This window comes from Chelon labrosus, assembly GCF_963514085.1.
Source record: "Chelon labrosus genome assembly, chromosome: 13".
Lineage (NCBI taxonomy): Eukaryota > Metazoa > Chordata > Actinopteri > Mugiliformes > Mugilidae > Chelon > Chelon labrosus.
The window spans coordinates 11,256,542-11,279,484 of NC_140346.1; the positions used below are offsets into that span (position 1 = coordinate 11,256,542).

Genomic DNA, 22,943 nt, shown 5'->3' on the forward strand with positions numbered 1-22,943 from the left:
TTTATTTGTTTGTTGTTATTTTAAAGCTGCTTTTACAATTTTGTGAAGGTGTTTTATGTCTGCATTAATGCATTCGTAATTGGCTTTTTAAAGCTGCATTCGTTTTTTGGGCCACTACTGCAGAAAACAAGCAGTAAACAAGTGTGACAAAATGTGTCTCATTAACTGGTGAATTGTGTTAGCTTACAGATGCCTGCTAACACATCCAGCAGACACATTAGAGCAACATTATTAAGTCCGGTATTCACTCGCTGCTGCTTTTAACACCAGCTCCTGGGTTGGTAACTATTCAATGTCCCCTAGTAGCTAACTACAGCGTATGCCTGTAGTGGCTTCAACGGGACTTTTTGACTACAACAGCTACATGTTGTGAAAACATGCTTAATGAGAGCACTGAGACAAAACCAGTGCTCATATTTGAAGCCAGAAATCAAAGCAACAAGTGGAATATGTTAAAAGCTTTGTGGCACAATGATCACCTTTTATGTACCTGTCATAAAAAGCATTCGTCCTTGCAGTGCAGCTGTAACTGATGATCAAAATACCGTCCTGATGAATGCATCACTTGCATTGAACACTTAGAGAGAGGATGCTGAATGTGACAACTCAAATCTATGTGAGCATTCTGGAGGTTCACATGACTGGAAGCGTGTTCATCAGTAACGCGTGCCTGCAGCTTATCTCGTTATGAGTACTGGTACAGGAAGAGCTTTTTACTATTATATAAATAACCTCCGCCATCTGTCTTTTATTCAGCAGTAACACGGAGTCAGTGCAGCATGTGGAGGGGAAATATCTCCAGTTTAATTAACTATGGCTTATCTAAATCCTGCTTTCTGTAAATTCCCCTGCAGTGAATAGAGCACTTTATTAACCACGGTCATATAGCATACACACACACACGCTTCCTGTTGTGTGTCCATCACCTGCTAAATGATGAATCCACTTTAACATAATGCGCAACAAATCCTCTCAAGTCTCACATTTTATTTCGTAAGACACATACATGAACACACACCCAGCCTATCCACCAGCACCACTGGAATGTGTACGTCTGACTTTGCTGCTCTCTGCTGAGTAATGCCACGGCCAGCCCCAAAAATAGAAGCTTTGCATTTAATAACAACGGCTGGTCCACTCGCAATTGGCTGATCCCTTGGCCAGCCCGCCGTACGTCACCGCGATGAAACAACGTCCCGGCTCTGTCTCCGTGGCAACGCTATTCTTACTTTTTTTGCGGGATGGAGAGCTAGAGGACATTGTGACATCACAGTGATAGGGCTCAACGCGGAGGGAGTGTGTGTGACTCAGTGAGAGTTCAGAGTGTGACAAACCGGCAGCGAATGACTCGGAGCAGATGTGACTTTCACACTGTGAATATTTTTAACTAAGAATGAAAAAAAAAAAGAGATTGATTCTGTTTTTTTTGGTAACTATTTTTTGTTATTAATGAAATAAACGATTATGTCAAGAATAAGCAGAGGACATGTGATAGGCTGTCACAAAGTTACATAATGTAATAAAAAAATTACATTATAAAATAAAATTAAGACATTTTATTTATTTAATCTGTATATTATATTTATATTTAATATTGACCACACTAGAGTAGCAATACGCTTTTTTCCTTAAATGCTGCATTTATTGCATCATGGCAGAGTAAAGCCGTTCAATAAAAGCCAAACTAATGACATTATTTCGGGAGAGTTAGCAGCTCTCTTTAGGGCAGGTTAAAGCAGCTTTAAAATTGCTGAGGAATATCTCCCAAACCACACTGGAGGGATTATTCTCTATGATATATAACGTTAATCCTTGGATATCAACATGGAACATGCATTTTAAAAAATATAGCACCTTTCATTGATGAAATATTGGTGAAAAAATTCTTCCTCCATTCATTTGACTTGGCTGTAAAATGCCACTTCATTCCAAGTCATTAAGATTTTATTTCTTAAGCAGTGTGTCAGACAGGATACTGTAATGTGACGATCCAGGAATCACTGGCTCAAGTTCTGATCCCATCTTGTAGCCCAACTACAACGACAGCTAATTCCGTTATGCTAATTCTGCTGTAATTCTTCTTTATCAGTGTGTACGTGAGATTAAAGTTATCTATACTGGGGTGTATCATCCCAGAAACATAACAGACAGAAAATCTATTTTCTCCACCAGTTTGTTATTATTCATGATGTGGATGTGAAGGCAACATTTGCTTCAAAGTTGGACCAACCGATGTCACCACATATTCTACCACAAAGGTCGGGAACTTCTGGATTACCTGCAGCCCTTCACATCAGTTCATGTGGTAAATCACACATTTTGCACAAATTCCGTCATTTTACATTTCTGTCACATTTCTCCTTGTACTCCTGAGCCACGTTAAGCTACTCCAAGCAGGACTTAACCCTATTTTTCTTTATTTTTCAATAAAGCATAACGATTAATTGATGCTTTCAAGACTTCATGTGAAGGAGGGCTGTGTTTCATTGGGAAATAAATCAAAGACAAACACCTGGCATGTCTGCTGCTGTACTGATAACACATAGGGTATACTGCTGAATTTATCAAGACAAACTCTAAACATGAAGAAGGAGTATATATATGAACTGAAAACAGGGAAAACTAGAAATCATTTCTCTGACATAAGCCTGTTTAAAAACTATTAATAAATGACATTAATTAAAAAACTAAGATATATACATACATTTTACAAAGTGGAATGTTGTCAGACATATATTTAATATTATAGAGAAATGTCAAAGGTAAATAAAAGTTGATTTGAACAATGTCATTTTGCCTGAATACATTAAGTGAACTCCACCTCTACACAAAATTGTCTTGTGGTTCACTGCATATAGCTCATATAGAAATGTTCCTTGGACAAATTCTCACCATTTTTCTTGTCTATTTACTCTCACACATAAGTCACACTTTAAATTCACTCATTTCAGATTCCTTGCATCCCTCTTGTTTATTTCACAGTATTGTAAGATGGTATAATATGTACATACAGTACCTCTCTATAAATAAATCAGCTCATCTGTTGGCAATAAATCTAAATAAAGCAGAGGGGTGTGATCAAACAATCAACGCGTGTTGGGAGAGGGAGAATGAAAATGATGCGATGTATAAATAAGAGTGGAGAGGCCATAAATGACGTCAACAGTCACAGGAAGCATTAAATGTCCACTCTTGTGGTACATACTGTGCACAAAAAGAAGGAGCCCAGGGGGATAACTTGGTATAAATGCTCTATTCATAAATGTCAGAAGCAGCGCAGGCAGCTAGCGAGCTACTTCTGAAACCCTACTCCTCTGAGGCTAGAAAGCCTCAAGAACAGAGAGACTGCATTAAAAAGCATTCCACTTGGTTGGTTGAACAGCTCCCTAAACCTGGGAATAAGAGATGGAGGAAGTGTCCTTTTGGCATGTACCCAGCTTGGTGGAGGTAAAAATCTGTTCATCCAACGCGCTCAATCAATTCAAAGATGTGGGACTACATGTATGAGGGAGGGAGTGTGGTGTTGGAGCAACGGATATGGGTCAATGCAAGGTGAGGTGAATAATCCCTAATTCTGGCTCGGCTTTCCAGTGTGACTTCACAAGAAAAGAGAGAACGACAACAACAAGACGGGAGATTGATATTTGAATTTGTACTCCTCTTACAAATGCTCATCTAACCACCTCATGAACTCTGTCCCAAAGCAGGGAGATTAAACTCTCTAGCACGCATGTTGTGTTTACATCAACCATAATCTGAGGAATCCAGTGTTTCAAATGCCTGACGTGCTTTCATTTAGCGACAGACATCAGCTGATATTCATCAAAATGAGATGACAAAAACGACAGACTTAAGGTTACATTACAAGGTTGCTTTATTCTAAGTTAATGATGTCAATAATGAAACGTGACGTCAGGAGAGTGACAAAATCATTATTCATCAGCATCTTAAACAAGTGATCATGTGAAGAATTGATTGTTTCTTATCTTTCCTGTAGAATGTAAATGGAGCATTAATGGTACCCTGTGTAGGTTTTGACCACTAGTAGTGCTACGGAGCAATGATTTTATGAATGACTCCGTGTTCTGTTTGTCTGTAAATATACTGGTCTTTGACAGTTTGCAATTGTAACATGCAAATAAACATAGCAATGTGCCAACAATGGAAGGGACCAAGAATACATACTAGCAATAGCAAACATGGACATTAAACAATTTAAGATTTGCTTTTTTAAAAGGAAACTCCACAGGCCACATTTGATATTTGCTACTTTACCAGAAACATTTCAGCATTCAGCAGATGTTAATGATAAACAATTTGAAAGCGCTGTCACACAACGCAGCAAAGAACGTTAGCTGATAAAATGTAAATGCATTGTGATCTTTGAGGTGTACTCCTTGCTGAATGATTTTTCAGTTTGAACAAAGTTCACTTTGTACCCAAGCTTTCATGGAAAATCTACCTCAGTCAACCTCCTTGATAATCTAACACTTGTGGCGGTTAGAAACCATGCCAGAAAAAAACAAGCACAGAGCGGGAGTGATACAGCCTAATGAATCCCAAGGGGGGAGTTTATTCCAGACTATAAATGAGGGCATCATTCTGACGATCAATCTATATTTCACCTGCAATAACGTCTAAATAATTGAACGGTTATTAAGAAAAGGCCAATCTAAGTATTTTAGCAACGATGAACCTGTAGCTCATTAACGAGAAGTTACCATGTCTGTCTTTAAACAACACTGTGAACGTGGCATCCTCATTCATGATATTGCTATAATGCAGTCCTGCTTGTTCATTTACATCATTGTCAGAAATTACAGACTACACTCAAAGAACTAAAAGGGATAATATTTAAACAGGACAGCAAAGCCTCTAGCAATTACTTCTATTGTCTCACACTAAAAACTACCATATCTCCTTTACAACAGTAATTTTCCAGAAGTTTTGAGAGCAATAAAATCAAACATATGAGGAGCCCAAAATCAAAATCAGTAAGGCAGATGAATATCCAATTTGAAAATGTGCAGTGCTGTTATTACATGCCTTCAAAACCAATAATGAGTGCCCATCTTCGGCCCTCCCTCCGCTCTGCCTGTGTCTCTAGGGACTGTAAACTAAACTTCACACTACCAGCAGCAGGATGCCTGGGTCCACCTGGCAGTACAGAATGCCAGCTACTGATTGGCTGGCAAAGCAACGTGAGCGAGAGCAGCAGAACAGTCTGTTCTGACCTGTCTCTGTGTGTTGGCAGACCATCATAAACAACCTCTCTCTCACTCTCTATGAGTAACCTCTTCTGCCACCGTCCAGTTTCTAGCATGTAAGCAAGAGTGACACATTCACTCACTTACGAGTGTGCGTGTGTGTCTCACTGTTGGCACTTGATAGGGACAGAGACTATTTATTTCTCCCTTCTGAAAAGCACAGAGGGATGAAATCAGTCATCAGAGCTGGTTGAGTCAGTGTCCGTGTCTCTCGCACTTCAACACAAACTTTCATGCAAACAAGCAAGCAGTGCGATCCTCTTACTGAGAAGTATGGTCTTTCTGAGAAATACAAATAAATATAGCCTATAGTGCTATGAACTTGTCTCTTGGTTTCATTGGGGTAACGATAAAGATAAAGAGAAGACCCTTTTCACTCATCTTCACCAACTGGGGTTATCTTAAATCCAGCATTGTTCAGATAACAGCTAGAGAGCATGTGGCACTGAAAAGCAATGCACTGGATTGTTATGTAACAGCTCTGTTCATCTTCACACATCTCCCCAGGCATAAACTTCCCCACCGAGTGAAAAAAAAAAAAATCCCCTTCAGCGGTAACAGAGTTAGCTCCTAGACAACAGGCTTGTGTTTATATTGGACTGAATCCTGGACCCCTATGTTAACCTGTGTCTCAGCACAACACATTGGAAGATCACACCACAAGTTTTTACAAGTGAGCTGAAAATACTCGGATGAAATATCAATAAATATAAATGTTTCATATATGATTTTTTTCTTCAGTCGACAAAGTGATTTACCAAAAATCATCAGGCAAAGCCCCAATTTCTTGCTTTGTCTGATCAAACAAGACTTTTGTTGGTTTTCAAAGGAATCAAATTGTCACTCCATGATTTTTTTTTAGTAATTGAAAAAGCTGCAGGAGAAAGCAACCTTTAGCCTTACAGCTGGCAGTGATGGTGAGCTGCGAGCCTGCTGTGAGCAAACATGTACATGATCACAGATAACAACACACAAAATCCTTTGTAAACTCAAGCAAACACAAAATTGCGTGTGCGTGAATTGCATAAGGGCACATTTCCCAAAAGCTTTCTTACAGCTTTTGCAGCTCATGTTGGCTAATTTTACAGTGGAAAAAGACAAATAAATCTGATTGACTGCACACACAGTAAGAGAAAGACAATGGAGTCTGTCCTTGTCATCATGCATGTGGTGGTCTGTAGAGGGGGAGGAGCAGAGGACAGATGATGAGGCAGAGAGGAAGGAGAAGGACAGGACAGGAGGAGCAGGTGGATGGTGACAACAAAACAGACGAGTGTGCCAAGCTGCCGGGCCTGGCCAACACTAAAGTGTATTCTAATGTGATTTCAAATTACATAACAGAAGCTGGCACACAGCAGCTCCACGCCACGCTGTAGCCCAAGAACATACACACATACAGTATACAAACACACACGCACACACAAACACTTGTGCGATGACAGCATCAAAGCTGAGAAACTTAAAAGTCATTCCACTTCTCATATCAGGTTAAATACAGCTGACAAGCAGGTTTTTAAATCTTGTGTCTAAGCAATTCATGCGTAACTGTATCCTCCATTTATCTGACAATACTTTTGGAATCAAGCGTCACTTCATCATTTTCACTGACCGTATCAGTACACAATTTGTTAGTGTCAATCATTTGTGATTTGGTTTATTGATTTTGTTCACGTTTGTCATTACAGTGTGGGAGGACTCCACAAAACCTACAATAGTATCTCCCTCACATTGCTTTTTTTAAATCAAATTTAGAAGAGGATTTTGAGAAACAAAAATAAATTGCCGTGAAACTGTTTTCAGTTAAAGGTAAACCGTTATCTCCAGATGTCTAACAGCTGAACTGGCTATCAGTGGGTTTCTGTACATGATGTACTTAGACCTACATTTATCTGTATATGTAGCTGCCATATGGAAGCAGCCTGGGGCAACATAAAGATATCACAGAGCAAGCAGAAAGCCCTGTCAGTGTGGGTTACTTCTGTATTTATGTCTATTCTATGCCTATGGCATAGGAGGAGTATAGTAATAGCAGCTGTAGTGTATGAGGGGGATTAAACGCTGGTTATATAACCAGTGACCTGCCAGTGGGCCTACTGATCCTGGCACAGCGGAGTACAGCGGCTTAAGAGAGCGGCTTACCTCTGCAAATGACTCATTTCAATGTTAAACTGACTTCATGTTTTAAAGACACACAGCATTGCTTGTGAAATACACATCTGTGCCCTATTTTCATGACAAAGCCACACATTTGCGCGAGGCACCTTCACTCTTCTGTAGTTGCTTGTAGTTTTTGCATTGATACAAATTATAACCTTGTAAAACGTTAAATATACATGTTCAAAAATGTAAAATAATAAGATCTGAATAAACTGAGTTTATATTTTATTTGTAGCTACTGTACATTTACACTGCCTGTGGTATTTTAGTGATACAACACAGTAGATGCCACGATGTGTTTATATTATATAAGGCTCATCTCATACTAAACTGGTGAGGTTACTGCTCGGCTAATAAACTAATAACGCATGACTAAATATTGTCAGATTTTTTGAATGGAGTTTCGTGTGATGCGCTCGTCGCATCTAACGGAACACAGCAGCAGCGTCTCTACCTTACCTTGGCTTGGTTTATGAGAAGCCCTACGAAAGTTGACACTAGCACCGATCCAGACATGCTGCTCTTTCTCCGCATCTCCTGCTTCAGAAACGGGAAAGCTGCGGCCGGCGGCTCCTCGGGCACCGTCACCGTGTAGGACTGTCGCATGCTCGGCATGCTGGCGGAGGAATGAAGCCGATTACGGGTCGGAGTAATTCAGACGACAGCGACGGTTTTCTGAGCGCTCCGTGCTCTCCAGTGATTGAGTCGCTTTCTCTTGCTGGAAGGCTAATTAGACGTTTCACTCTCTGTCTGTTGTCATTCATTCATTCATATAACGGCACCACCATCACAAATCACGCCGAATAGAAGACCTGTGGCTTTCCCTTTAAATTACTCTACATGCAGTGTGACAAGCGATACAGCACAGACAAGCTATAGCAATATACTTCCAAATGATAAAAGACCGATCGGCTTCGCTATCTACGCGAGTGTAAGAAACGCGCTCATCCATTCAATGGAAGAGGTCTGTAAATGGCAATAAATGCATATTGCGTTCCTATTCCGTTACAGGACTGGAGCTCCGCCCCTTTTGGCTCGGTTAAAAGTCAGCCTACAAGAAACGTCAGAGACGCCCTCCAGCCGTGCTGCCTACGTCACAGTCCATCCTTCTCCACGACGCTGGAAGAATCTGAAGGACTAATGCTGCGCTCCAAGGAGACTGCTCATCTCCAGCATGATCATGACACTAAAGTAATCTACACAAGCGGTGACTGAGTTAGATACAGCGTAAGAGCATGAAATCAGCGACAGCAAACACATGGGAAAACACAGTATGCTGTAAATTTGATAATAGGGGCGTGCTAGCAACAGTGTGAACCAGTGGTTCTAAAATTAGGTTCTGCAGCACTATAAGGGCTCTAGTGATTCAACAGCAGCACAAAAAATTGTTAAGAGTTTAGAAGGAAATACATGCAGTCTGTCATGGTGAGAGGATGAAGAATAACAATAAAAAGCGAGTTGTCACGAGCCTTGGGAAACGGTCAAATACTCCATATTACTGATGAAGTACACTGATCAGGCATAACATTATGACCACCTTCCTAATATGGTGTAGGTCATCCTTGTGACCCCAAAACAGTTGTGACTCATCAGAGAATGGACATGAGCCTTCTGAGGGTGTCCTGTGGTGCCTTTGGGTCCTATGGGTTGAGGGGAGAGGCCTCTGTGGATCAGGCTTGTTCCAATGCATCCCACAAATACCTGATCAGTTTGGGACCTAGGGACTTTGGAGGCCAGGTCAACACCTTGTGCTGTTTTTCATGTTTTTCTGAATTGTTCCTAAACTGTTTTTGCATGTGTGCCTGTGTCATGCTCTCCTGTCAGTGATTTTAATGTTGTGGCTGAACAGTGTATTGATAGCTATTTTTGTTAAAATGATGGGCAAAAAAATATATTGTTGTTACTTTGGCACCAGTGACAGAAGTGTAGATGCTAGCCTAGGAAATAGGAAATATTAGACGTAGCATACTATGATATTATGATGACTATTGAAGTTCTTTATGACTGATGGTCTAACACATGGGATTTTAACAAATTTTAGAGCTGGTTTCATGTGAACTCCAGATGATACAGGAATGAAACTCCAGAATCAGGCCTGGACATTGCCTGAAGTCAACATTTCACAAATGCACCTGATAACAGGAGCGTGTCACTTATGGGAAATAATTCATTTGATTAAGGTGAGGGGTGTCGACCAGATAGAGTGTGTAGGAGGAGGACACATCTGTAAAGATGACTGCTTTGGCGTTACTACAGAATACTTTATGTAGTTGAGCATTTTTGCTTGCAACAGCAACAAAAAAGTGGAACACAATATATATATGGGCAAGCAGAAACGAGTATGAACAAGCTATACTCCATGCAACACTGTCAACATCATCAGAAATTCAACTGGACATTACACTGACTTTATTGGGGAAGCTGACAGGATAAAGACTGTTTAATGTTCAGTGTGACTGATTTGGATATTTGTGTTATCTCATACGTCCCCTCCAGGTAATGTCAGGAAAATGCAAGGGCTGCAGTGTATGTGTGAAAGAGGAGTTAAAGAAGTTTCCCAATAAATGTAGGTAATTAGTAATAAATATAACAATGTGTGTGATATATAATACAGAGTAAGCATAATAACAAATGTGAGGAAAAAAACACCAGACAATACCATAAATACAAAAGCCAGCCCTTTGCTTTATGTACTTTAAATTTTCAGCTACTGACCATGTTAGTTGTCTTCAGAGAAAGGACTAGGTTTGAGTGCTAGTGAATTGTTGCTTGGCTAATGTGTACAGGGAAAGTAGTGTGGCATGTACCCAGCAACAATCTCATGACCCAGGCTCAAGTCTGTGTACATAACAAATAACCAAGGAGCACATTCCACCAGCAGGCTAAACATGTGTGTGTATGTCTCAATGTCTAATTCCTTGAGTTGGAATAGGGGGCAAAGGGAGAGCTTTTGTATTCTGACATTCTGCTAGAAATGTAAAAAGCGAAGCAGTCCAGTATAAAAATGGAACAAAAGCTGTCTCTGAGCAATGTTATCTAGGAGAAGTCAGAGTACAATTACCTTGGGACTGCTGTTCTATTCCCTAAGCTAAATTAGGCACATTAGGCTGACAATCTCGTCACTCAAGTGTTTAAATTTAACCTTGGTACAATGCATTCCTTTGGAAGACCATCAAAACTATTCATTGTCACTGATGGACCATTATTCTACGTTGCACATAGCAGTCTTTACCTTGCTAGCACTGATGCTAAATGCTGACACTGCTTCATTTGGAATATGAGGGAGAGTTTAGGTGAGCATGTGGGAGAGTCCCAGAACAAAATGAAACCTTAGGTGTTCTAGAACAGAACGAATTCTTCTGTACGCTCACAGAGGAACTGGACAGAAAAAGGCTGGGGTTGGTTACAAAACAGCTACAAAGTGATTTTCCTAACTGATTATTTTAGTCAAATAGACTAGGTGCTGATTGACACATATTTTAATTACTTAGCATTTACATCTATATTATTTATATTATATATATATATTATTATATTATTGCCAGATAGCCATACTCAGGTCATACAACAAATACTGATGGAAATCGGCATCATTACTGAGTTATGCATTAATGTTAAATTATTCACAGCAAATTGTGATGTTTAGGAGCTAAGAGTACTCTAATTGCCTCTGTTGTTTGTGTGCCACAGCCTACTGAAACTGTGTCTATGAGCTCAAAATCAGAAAGTCAGATGGCAGATGACTACCTTTGAATTGACTGCAAAAAAAGATGGACAAACCATGGGAAGGAGGTCAAGTGTGAGTGAAGCTAAGGCTGTCGGGTGATGTCTAGTCAGATAGCTAGCAACCTGTGATGACATCCGCTTGTCACCTGTAGTGGCCACGCCCTTGATTATGGACAACTTTAAGCCTTGATATATGTTAAACAGCTGAATAATTCAAAAAGTTCTATGGGAATTGACTTAAGTTTTGGTACTGGCCTCAAGTGGAACTGCAGTTTGTTTGCAGATGCGGCTTTATTCTTTTTACATCCACTTCACATTTTTTGACACATGTATTTAAAAATATAATTTTTTCTTTCTTTTTTTTTTTTTAAACCTTAACTGTAACTTAAGGTGAAGTTTAAGCCAAATATAACATATTTTATGTAAATACATTTTACATTTTGTAATTAGTAGTGGACATTGAGTTAAGTTTATATTGTCTAACTACAAAACAAAAAGTCATGAATTAGTTTCATGCTCAGTATGTCCCTTCTGGCTAGGACTAAAGAAAATAAATCTAGGTGTAATATAACCACAGTTTCAGACAATGGTGGTGAAGGGAAAGCTGACCCACAAAGCAAAGCTCATGATTACCTACTTGAATGACTACAGTTGTTAGCTTTGGAGCAGAACCCCAGCGTGTATGAGATATGAATCCTAAGCTGTTGGCTAGACTCACTGCGCACAAGTGAGTGAGGATTTCTGCTATTTGAGAGGAACTCAGGGTTCAGCCTGCACATCCAAGAAAATAGTGGTGGTTTGGGAAACAGGCAATGAGATCTACCAGGGACCATGCTACAAATGTTGAGTTTTAGCCTGTAAGGTCTAGAACAAGTAAAGAAAGTCAAACACAGCAGCTGAGCTGCTAACTCTGCTTTCACCATGACCCTGACCTGGATAAGCAGCTAGAAACTCAAATGGAAGGCCACATGCATATATACTGTATGATAAACTTCAAAGGACCAGCATTGCTCTGTGTATTAATAGAATATCGAACACAGTTTGAAAGTTTAAATAATAATAGGGACCTTGATTCAAGGTTCCTGTGTCAATAATGGTACCACCATTAAATAGTACAGTAGTATACCAATGATCAGCAGCTTTGCTGTAGAGTTCAAATGTCTGTCTGTCTTGAAAGATGCTCCACATACTGATCCACAAACACCACAAATCAAACACACCCACAATAACAGTTTACAAAACCGAGCCACTGAAATATTTTTTTATCAAACATAAGTTTCTCTGACCAAGGTGGCCAACAGAGAGTCAGACAGTCTAAAAATATTGTTGACTCAATAAAAAGTCTAGACACAAAGCATGAAAAGCTCTACTTGGAGTAAAACCACCCAATTTCCACTCAGGCACGCCACCCTGGCCTTGTTATGGCTGTTTGTCTGCAGGAGGAGAAGTACACGTGAAAGGCTGTTGAAAGGCTCATTGTTTTTTCTAAGCTGGCTCTAAAGGTAACAATGAGTAAACTTCATGAAAAACAAAACAAAACTTTAGCGGTCAGGCGACTGGACGAGTTTGTCAACATGCCAACAGTCAGATTATAGAAAGCACTTTATTTAGTATTTGGAGTAAAGAGTGGGAATAGAGTGAAACCTTTATTTTGCTAACAATAACACTTTACAAAGTCCTTGATCACAAAACCATAGCTAAAAGGAGTTTTACAGTTCTCTGTCAAAGAAGCTTAACTAACCTGAGAGTTTGTTTACAGCACGTTGGACCGTTACTTTCTCATCACAACCAGTAAACACATATTAACATCTAGTTTTAGCAGAGGTGTGCTTTGTAGGTCACCCAGTTTATGATATTGCTGTCTTTAAAGCAGCCACCAGAAATTAAGCCTAATTATTAAAAACATTGACTGACTTCATCCAACAACATCATCCAACACAAATTGCGTATATCATGTTCTTTTCCTTGACGTGTCCTGGCCTGATTGGAATATTGTGCATGAAAACAGGAAAAACAAGGGCGATGACCGTCATGTTCACCAGCTTGCCTTACTCACAAACATGGCACAAAATGTGCAGGACCATGAGGCGCCAGCAGTTGCTATTTGTGTGTTGCAAGCTTCGGAGAAACTACCAGGATTGGGTTTACCTTGCTTTGCCAACACTATTTCAAGAGACCCTGGTATAAGTGAGTTTAAACATTCGTACTACAACAACGATGAAAGCGGATGTTATTTCCAGTAGTTCTGTTGTGGTTGTACAAATGTCACCACTGGACACTGGGAAACTGGAAAACTACAACAGAAAAATAATCTTCTTGAGAAGAGCATGTGGAGGGAAATTAAAAAAAGTCTGTTTAACATGCTCGATATGTGCTCGATAAAACTGTGATGATTACTATCTAATGCTGCGTTGACACTACAAGCAACAAGAGCAATCACACGGCCTTGAGTAGAATATTACAGAGTAGAAATGTATATTGTTGACAAGTCACCATTAAAGTGTTTTTCAAGAGCTAGTTGACACTGTTGGTGACGTTCATCTCTTTAAAACTAGTCACACAAATGCATCTGACTGGCTGACGCGTCAACGTATCATTGGCGTGTCAGAAAAAGTTGAAAGCATTTCATTTTTGATATGTAACGCAACATCAGACATCAGTTTGACACCTCATATCACCGGCTTCCATTGCCAACGGTCAGATTATGAAAAAAACAAGAAACAAGGCAAGGGGAGGCAAACGTGATCAATCAGACAGGAGGCAAACATAATCTATCTTAAGTGGAGGATTATACACCAAACAAGTTCAGTGACTCAGTGGTGGCTGAGCAGCTGGATTGGTCAATTATCTGTAGTAGAGGCGGGTTATGGAGAGCCATGAGTAATTTATCTGTGACAGCATTATTTATTTTAGCCCTTATTGTTTTATATATTTAGCCCTTATTGTTGCCTCTTTGAAATGATTGCACCAATAATGTACATTCATTCATCCTTCATTCATTGTAACCTGGAGCCTATCCCAGCTGTGCGCAAGAGGCCGGGTACTAACCACCACACCACTGCGCCCTGTACAGAAGAATAAAAAATAAATCTGCCCTGCTGCTGTTCTGGACACATAATAGCACCTGAAACTGAAAATGTTATTACTTGAAAATTAATTAATAACACCATGGCCCATAACAATTTATTTACCGTGCTTACCTATAAATGTGTGTCTGAACTAGAGCCCTGCGCGGGACTGTTTTCTTCATCCCGCTCCCGCCCGCGCCCGCCGAATTTCTGACCATTACCGACCGCTCCCGCAATATGTATGTCCACTCCCGCCCGCACCCGCAAAACCCTGAGAATTTATTCCCGCACGATAATAGAGATGCATTGATTTTGTGTCTTCTCCCGTCCCGCAGGAAAAAAAAAAAACGTATTTGTATTGCTATTATTAAAGAGATTCATGGGGTTGTTTGTTTCGTTTCCCTGGCCTGCATGTATTCTGACGCACTGGTCAGGAAGATGAATAGTAGCCTGGGCTATCGGGGACATCTAAAACGCTTAGGCTCCCGCGGTGTTTTTTTTTAGCCGCCCATTCCCGCCCGCAGCAAAGTTCAAACCGCCCGCTCCCGCGAGATTTGCGGGTCCCAATCCCAATGCAGCCCTCTAGTCTGAACCCTCTCCCTCTCCATCCATCTCAGTTCTCAACCCCTACCCTCTCTTTTCTTCTCTTCCACTTCTACCTTTTATTACAGTAACTAGGGGGACGAGGAGCTAAAGCTTTATGAGACGTACCCCCACCCTGAGTCTCACTCCCTGGGTTCCTCCGCATCCAGTTACCCATCCCTCTCATCGCTTCCCTTCGACCCTTTTTATCCAATACCTCGATCCTTCTCATAATAATAACATAAACTTTGTTGCGTCAAGTTTATCAGATCTGTAACTGCGTACATCAGGTACTGTAAATCTATCATTTAATCATACTTGTATCATGTATTTATGCTGCATGTATGTATGCTAAAATTTAGCACCTTAAACCCACCACCTTCTAGCTATGGGAGACAATGCTAACACTGCGCTGGACCTTCTTACCACACACCCCTCCACTTTGTTGACAGAGGATGGCTGACGTACTATAATACGATGTAAGCTCAGGAACTGCTCATAGCTGATGTGACGCTCACCAGGCATGACATCATTTATGACAAACCTCCACCCAAACTGTGTCAGACAGGCGGCCCGTCCAACATACAGCAGGACACAGCACACGCCTAACGCCAGCTGTGCACTCCAAAACATGTGCCATTTTTTTGCTTGATGCTATGTGTGTTGATAACTAAGAAGAAGGAGAGCGTAAGGAGACTAGTTTTTGCAGCTAATCATTATTTAATCTATACAGCTGACAACTGTTCCGATCAATACATTCTTTTCTTTTGTCAATGACCATTATTCAAACAACTATAATGTCAGTCCTAGACTATGGTGACATTGTGTATATGCATGCAGCTCCTTCCACTCTGAAATCACTGGATGCAGTTTACCACAGTTCACTACGTTTTATAACTGGAGATGGTTTTAGAACTCATCACTGTAATCTATACCAAAATGTTGGATGGTCTTCCCTCTATGATAGAAGGGAAAGGCACTGCCTCCTTTTTGTTTATAAGGCATTAATGGGAAAGTTACCTTTTTACCTAACTTCTCTTCTTAACATAAAATCAATCTGCCACAATACACGTTCACAGGGATTTATATCTCTTCAAACTCCTCAAATTAAATCTGAATTTGGTAAATTAGCTTTTACATTTTTTGCATCTAATAAATGGAACAAATTGCAAGAATTATTAAAATTAGATAGGTTTGTGTCTCTTGACCAATTCAAGGGTATGATTGATGATATGGCTGTTGTACAATGTTCTTGTTTTGACTAATATTTAGACCTTTTGTATATCATTATTATTATTATTATTTATACATACATATTCTTCTTTTCTTTCTGTTTATTATAATTATTATTATTTAATTTTTAATTATTTTATTACTTTATACTTTTAGCATTATTATTATTATTATTATTATTTTGCCCTTTTTATCTTTTATTGTTCTTGTTTTGTTATTTTGATTATTGTTGTTGTATGTTTTTGTAACTCAGGGCATTGCTGTAAAAGAGCTTGATGCTCAGTCAATTTCTCCCTGAATAAAAAACGGTTGATGATGATGATGATGAATAAAGTGATTGAAATGACTGAAAAATGATTCTAGTTATTTTCACTGAAAGCACTTGTTAGAGATTAAGAATTAAGGAGAAGACTGATAAAGACCTGAAACAGGGGAAACAGCCATCCTTACAGAGAATTCTTCATTGAGGGTTTCTATTTCTCAGTTGGTACAAATTCTTTTGCATTATCACAAAACAATCTCAAACTCACTGGGGCACGTTTCTGCACACTGTGTTAACAGTGTAGACACCCAGCCATGAGGGAAGGTGGCAATTAAATTTTCCTGAAGTACCAGGGGCCTTTGGTTCATTAACAGGACAGACAGCCGAGTTGGTTATAGCCCTGCACTTCTCACTCCAACACATGATGGATAGGTGTTGATTACTTGCTTGGTTTATGAGAATAAAAGTCAAGTTTAGGCTTGCTAGCTCCAGGGTTATAATATGATGACCTAATTATATTGCACTTCAGCTTATTTCCTACACTATCACTACAGTTTATTTAATACACTATCAATCTATTGTTTTTAGCTTTGCCAGAATTATTTTATATCTATGTAATTCACTCAGTTACCCCATGGTAATAAAGTGATCTGCATCTCTGACTCAGGACACAAAGTTCACATCACAGTTCACATCAGTTCAAGCTATTTTTGAACAGTGTCTTGCAAGTGAAAAATAGGTGGTTGATTAATAAATGTACAAGTGAGTTTAATTTTTTCATGTAGTTTTACTTTCTGGTGTCATCACTGATGAGTTCATTAATATGTCTGAAAATCTACACTTAAAGGGGAACTCTGGCGCAAAATGAACCTGGGGTTAATAACACATGTGTACCGAGTTCGACTGTTCTCTGGTATTTGTTTGCAGATGGCAGATGACTACCTTTGAATTGACTGCAAAAAAGATGGATGAACCATGGGAAGGAGGTCAAATGTGAGTGAAGCTAAAGCTGTCGGGTGATGTCTAGTCAGATAGCTAGCAACCTGTGATGACATCCGCTTGTCACCTGTAGTGGCCACACCCTTGATTATGGACAACTTTAAGCCTTGATATATGTTAAACAGCTGAATAATTCAAAAAGTTCTATGGGAATTGACTTAAGTTTTGGAACTGGCCTCAAGTGGAACTGCAGTTTGTTTGCAGATGCGGCTTTATTCTTTTTACATCCACTACACATTTTTTGACGCATGTATTTAAAAATATCATTTTTTCTTTCTTTTTTTTTTTTTTTAAACCTTAACTGTAACTTAAAGGACAATTCCGGCGCAAAATGAACTTGGGGTTAATAACACATGTGTACCGAGTTCGACCGTTCTCTGGTATTTGTTTTCATGTATTTGTTTTGTTAGTCAAATGTGACCAGTTTTCTTGCAAACCGCTATTTAGCGTATAACGCTAGCCTTCGGGGCACACCGACACATAAAAAGAAATCGCTATTTCTATACCACTAACAAGGCTCACAATATCACCACACTTACACGGTAGCATAACTAGGGTCTCTACATGTAAACCGAAGCATTGAGAACTTTGCAAGTATACAGGTAGTTTATTAAAAAAGGAACACAGTACCGTTCGCGTCGGGCTCGCATATCCAGGCGGGCGCCATCTTGGGGAAACTGAACCGTCTGTTGCCGGAAGAAAGCACTGAGAGCATAGAAGCACTGAACGAAGAGAGTTATTGTGAGCCTTGTTAGTGGTATAGAAATAGCGATTTGTTTTTATGTGTAGGTGTGCCCCGAAGGCTAGCGTTATACGCTAAATAGCGGTTTGCAAGAAAACTGGTCACATTTGACTAACAAAACAAATACATGAAAACAAATACCAGAGAACGGTCGAACTCGGTACATATGTGTTATTAACCCCAGGTTCATTTTGCGCCGGAGTTCCCCTTTAAGACTTACTTGTTTTAAGGGGCCAGTGCACCCATGGTAAACCCACAAACCTAATTTGGCCGATCACGCCTCTTCTCAGGACTGCGTGGGTGTCTGAAGACATTGTGATTAGTACGTAGTGTCCAGTGACCTCACATAAGTACAGCATCACCCACATTCAACCTGAGCACATGCCTAATTGGGCCGAATTAGTGAAAACACCCCTCAGGACATGCAGGTCCTTTAAGACTTTTAAGACCATTAATATGAAAGTATTTTTAAAGTATTTCAGAGTAGTGAAGATGATTTTTAAAATATTAAAAATGAGTAAAAAAACAAAACCGCACTTGTGTATGCATTTCATTTCTTACACGGATGAGTTGGAAACAGGCAATATTATAACTGGGTCGAACATTAATTACAAAACGATAAGTGTAGAACGTTTCTGTTGTAGCTTTTGTAAAGATTATCAATTAATCAGACGATTACAAACTATTCAACTTACAAAAGTTTAAGAGAAATGTCTCAGAGTGGATCAGCTGGAACAAGCAAATATTACTCAGATTGCGATGGAGGGTCATGAACATTTTTCATGACAAGAAAGAAAATCTGTGAGAACTAATGACTTAATTATGTAGTTTCTTTTAAGATTTAAAGTGGTGCTCACAAAGTGTTATGATGCCCCATTACATAGTTAATTAACTGATGGTCATTATAACTTTTTTAATAAAGAAGATGATGGGCAACATAATTCACAATGAATGAACTATGCTACATAGTGAATATATGTTTGATCCTCTCCCACAATCCACTCTCCTCCTCTCCTTCACTACCTCCCCTCCCCTCCCCTCCCCTCCCCTCCCCTCTTCTCATGTAAGAGGCTATCAGGACTAATCCGGAGGGGAACTGGGTCAGTTGTGCTTTCTGACCTGCATAGAGGAAACGCAGGACATTAACACTGAACTCACTGATGAAGTTAGTGGCCTGCAGACCCAGCTCATCATAGCCAAGGAGCTCTCTTTGAGAGGTGTAAGATAGCTAATGGCTGGGTCAGAAGGGGTCAGATATCCATGCTAAGAGCTCATTTGTCACACAACCATGGAATTACTTACGTTGTTGGACTAATAGCCTCAGGTCTGTATATGATTCTTATCATGTTGGGAGCGAATTAGACATAATGTTGTTGTTGTTTTTTCTAAACTGTTCAAACAGTCTGCAGCATATAATGGAAGAGAGTGTAACATATTTGGTATATCACCATAAACCAGGACGTCAAGTGCATTGAAACAAATTTGAGCAATAGTGCCCCCCTTTGGTAGAAAAACAGTGCTACTAGTAGCAGCAAAATATTGTGAGACTGCCATGTGTGGATTCAGTGAACTAAAACTAGTGTGGCTCTGTGGTGATGACTGCGGTTTGGATCACATTCAGTCTTACTCAGCTCCTGGCTATCGATCTTCTCTGGAGGAACAATCCCCTAATAAGAGCAGAAAAAAAGAACACAGAACTTTGTCTTACCGTGGAGTCTCTGGTGGGGGAGTCAGACAGCCCATTGCTTCTTGGCTCCCACGTTGCAGAGCTGAATGCTCTGCTGCTGCTGCTGCTGCTGCTAAAGGCCTCCTGGGTGGAGCTCCGCGAGAGGGCCTCCTGAGTAGTGCTCCGAGACAGGCCTGAGTAGCCTGAGCGGGAGCTGGTGCCGTATGAGTCAGCCACATCGCTGGTCCGATTGCGGTAGCTCCGCAGGGCACTGGTGGAGGACGATGGGGTGGAGGAAGAGGAGGAGGCATTGTTGAGGGCCAGAGAGCCCAGGTCCCTACTCAAGTCACTCTGGGAAACTGATTTTCGTCGGTTGAGCGAGATGCTCGAGGCCACCGGTGAAGAGGAGAGGTAGCTGGAGTGGGCCGAGGACGAAGAGTAGGAACTGTAGCCACTATAGGCTGACCCCCCACTCAGTCCTGACGTTCCATAGCTCTTGATAGGGGCTCTGCTGAGGCTCTCACTCCGGCGGCTACTGCTGCTGCTTCCGAGTATGTCAGTACGTGGGATGGTTCGTCCCCGGTCACGGTCAGGGTCCGAGGAGGTGCTGTAGTTGCGGCTGCGGACGGCAGGGCTGCTCAGATAGCTGGAGGAGGAGTAACCTGAGGAAGAGGTGGAGGAGGACGTTGGGGACTTGTATGAGGACAGCCTGTCCCGCTCGCTGTAGGAGCTAAGGCCCGGGGTCAGGGAGGAGCTGTAGGAGCTGTAGTGGCTGGTGTAGGAGGGGCCAGTGTAGCGCTTGGCCGTGGAGGAGACGCGAGACATGCTGCTGCTGCTGCTGCTGGTTTCTCAGCCACAGAGAGGGAGAGCCTCTGGAAGACTGCATCGACTGCAGACACAGCAAAGAGACACAAGCTCGGTATTAGTCCATCAGCAACAATCAAATCAATACTTACACTACAGCAACAACATAGGCAGCAGTTAGGCCATCATTTATTCTTGCGTCACCTAACTTCAGTCTGGTTTTTAAGACACAAAAACAATTCAAGAATGTGCATCACTGACTTCTAATTACATCATAACAGGAAAACTTATAATCTATATAACAGGATTACTGTATAACACATCATCAAATACCAAACGCTGATCCGCACTGTAACTCATGGAACTGACACTGAGATGATTACATCCACATTTGTCATATTTTAACCTATTTACTACAAATCACATTTCCTTTCCATTACCAAAACCCATTTTCAAAACATGATATAATGTTTTCAGTGTTTATGTCCGACAGACTTCCATTCAGTATATCCATCATCAAAGTTTATGTTATTTTTGTGTGGTACATAATGCAGTAGTAAGTACAAACCGATGTAAAAATTCCTCCACTCCATCAGTCCACAAAATAATGGAACAATTTAAAGTTTTAAAGTGACCATTTATGACCATTTCTGACTATGGCATACTTCCACATGGTTTGCTGTCCATGTCTTTCATATTTTAAATTAACAAGGTTGTTTTTTATTGACTCTAAATCTGGGCAAAAAACCTCAGTAAATCTTTTTCCTATTACACCATGAATGTGATTTATGTACAAAGACGCTGCCAAAACTAATAGGGGCCTAAAACAACAAACTAAATCCTTTAATACAAATGTTATCAAACCTGATTTAAGTAGACCTGACTCTCTTTAGGGAACAACATGATATCTTTTTTTAATATAAATTTGAAATGCTTCGTTGCATATATTTTAACTACGACACCCTCTGCCCTGACCCTTTAAAAACAAAACAAAATAAAACTACTTATAGTTATAAAAGGATGGAATAGAATTTGCAACCCTGATCTTCAGTCATTTCGAAGTCTAGAGGTCATGAATAGGAAGTCTTAATCATCTTAAAAAATCTACCCGGAAGCAAATCAAGACCAGCAGCATCTCAGAGAGTGAGCGAAAACATCAGGAAAACAAATTCAAGAATCTGTAAAAATAGTATTCTGTGTGTATGTGAAGGACCTCACACAGAATTCCTTGTGACCAGTTCATATAACAAACTGCGTGCTATGGACACACTGTGTAAGTGTGTGAATGTTTTGATTGTTTTTGGTTGCGGAAGCTTCCCTTATAATAAGAGACATCACATGATATTCGAAAAACTCCTAGTGAGTATGAAATCAACTTTGAGATGTAAAAATTGGTGCAATCCCTTTTAATAATTAAACTTTGATGTGCTCTCATTTCTTCCACATTTCTTCACCTTATGTAAGGGTACCATGTGGGTCTATCTGGGACCCAGTGACGGCCTTATATTATTATGCTTCTACAGGCTTTTATAGTGAACGGCTGGCTCACCACTAGCAAGCTTGCTGATGCACTTTTTAGGGGTGACCTAATGCTTATGGAAGGCGCAGCATCCTCAGCTTGGCATTAAATCCCACTGACTAGGAAAACACTCTTCTGGCTATTTAAACAGCCCCAGCAGCATCCTTACAACATCTCTCTCTCTCTCTGTATAGTGTGCGTCTCCCCAGACTGTAATGAACAGTTCTGCTGTTTACTATAGGTAAAGCCATGCAGCACAGTGTGTTCTTGTGGCGGTCAAAGCAGAGAGAGGACCTTGTTCCCATGCACAGCAGCATCTGAATAAATAAAAGTATCTGGTGTTGCTGATCCGTGTTAAGTTCAGTGAGGGAGGCTCCTGTTTCTTTAATCTGTCTCTCTCCCGTCTTCTCTATCCCTCTCTCTTACTGCTTCCCATCTTCTCTCACCCTCCTCCTCGGCACCCTTGCCTCCCCTCCAAGTGCACCCACTTCTCCTCAGTGTAATTTCCCTTCCTTCTGGGGCTCTATCGCTTTCTCCCTCTGCTGCTGCTCTCTCTATCGTTCTGTGACCAAAGGTTTATCAATAATTCAGCACATGGATTTGGAATAGGCAGGCAGGCAGAGTACTGGAGACAGGCTATCACACACTGCTGGCTGAAACACACAGGCCAAGCAGTTGTGGACAGCAAGAATAGCATTACCTGGGCTGACTTCAAGATAACCAGCTAAAGGTAGGCTTTGTAGATGCAGTGGTAGTAGTTAGGGCCTATTTTGTTTTTGCTAGTGCAACACAAATGCCATCAGTACAACACTGACATCACCCAATAGTTCTGTGACTAGGGTGAAGTCTGGATCTGGCTTTACTCTCCATCAGCTCCTTTGTCAGTTACTGGAGCCAGATAATAACTAAGTTGGGACG

At 40.5% G+C, this 22,943-nt stretch overlaps 1 protein-coding gene across 4 annotated transcripts in view; it reads right to left on the reverse strand.

Moving 5' to 3' along the window:
* usp2a (ubiquitin specific peptidase 2a) overlaps positions 1–22,943 on the reverse strand; it is a 43,112-nt gene that overhangs the window by 10,877 nt on the left and 9,292 nt on the right. For 2 of the 4 annotated variants that reach the window (XM_084558620.1, XM_084558619.1), the window contains exon 1: positions 7,884–8,395. In XM_084558620.1, the coding sequence (XP_084414746.1) occupies positions 7,884–8,039 (156 nt within the window). In that variant the 5' untranslated portion in view covers positions 8,040–8,395. Of the gene's footprint in view, positions 1–7,883; positions 8,396–19,744; positions 20,822–22,943 lie in introns of those variants that run through there. The other 2 variants (XM_084558617.1, XM_084558618.1) reach the window with 2 other exon arrangements.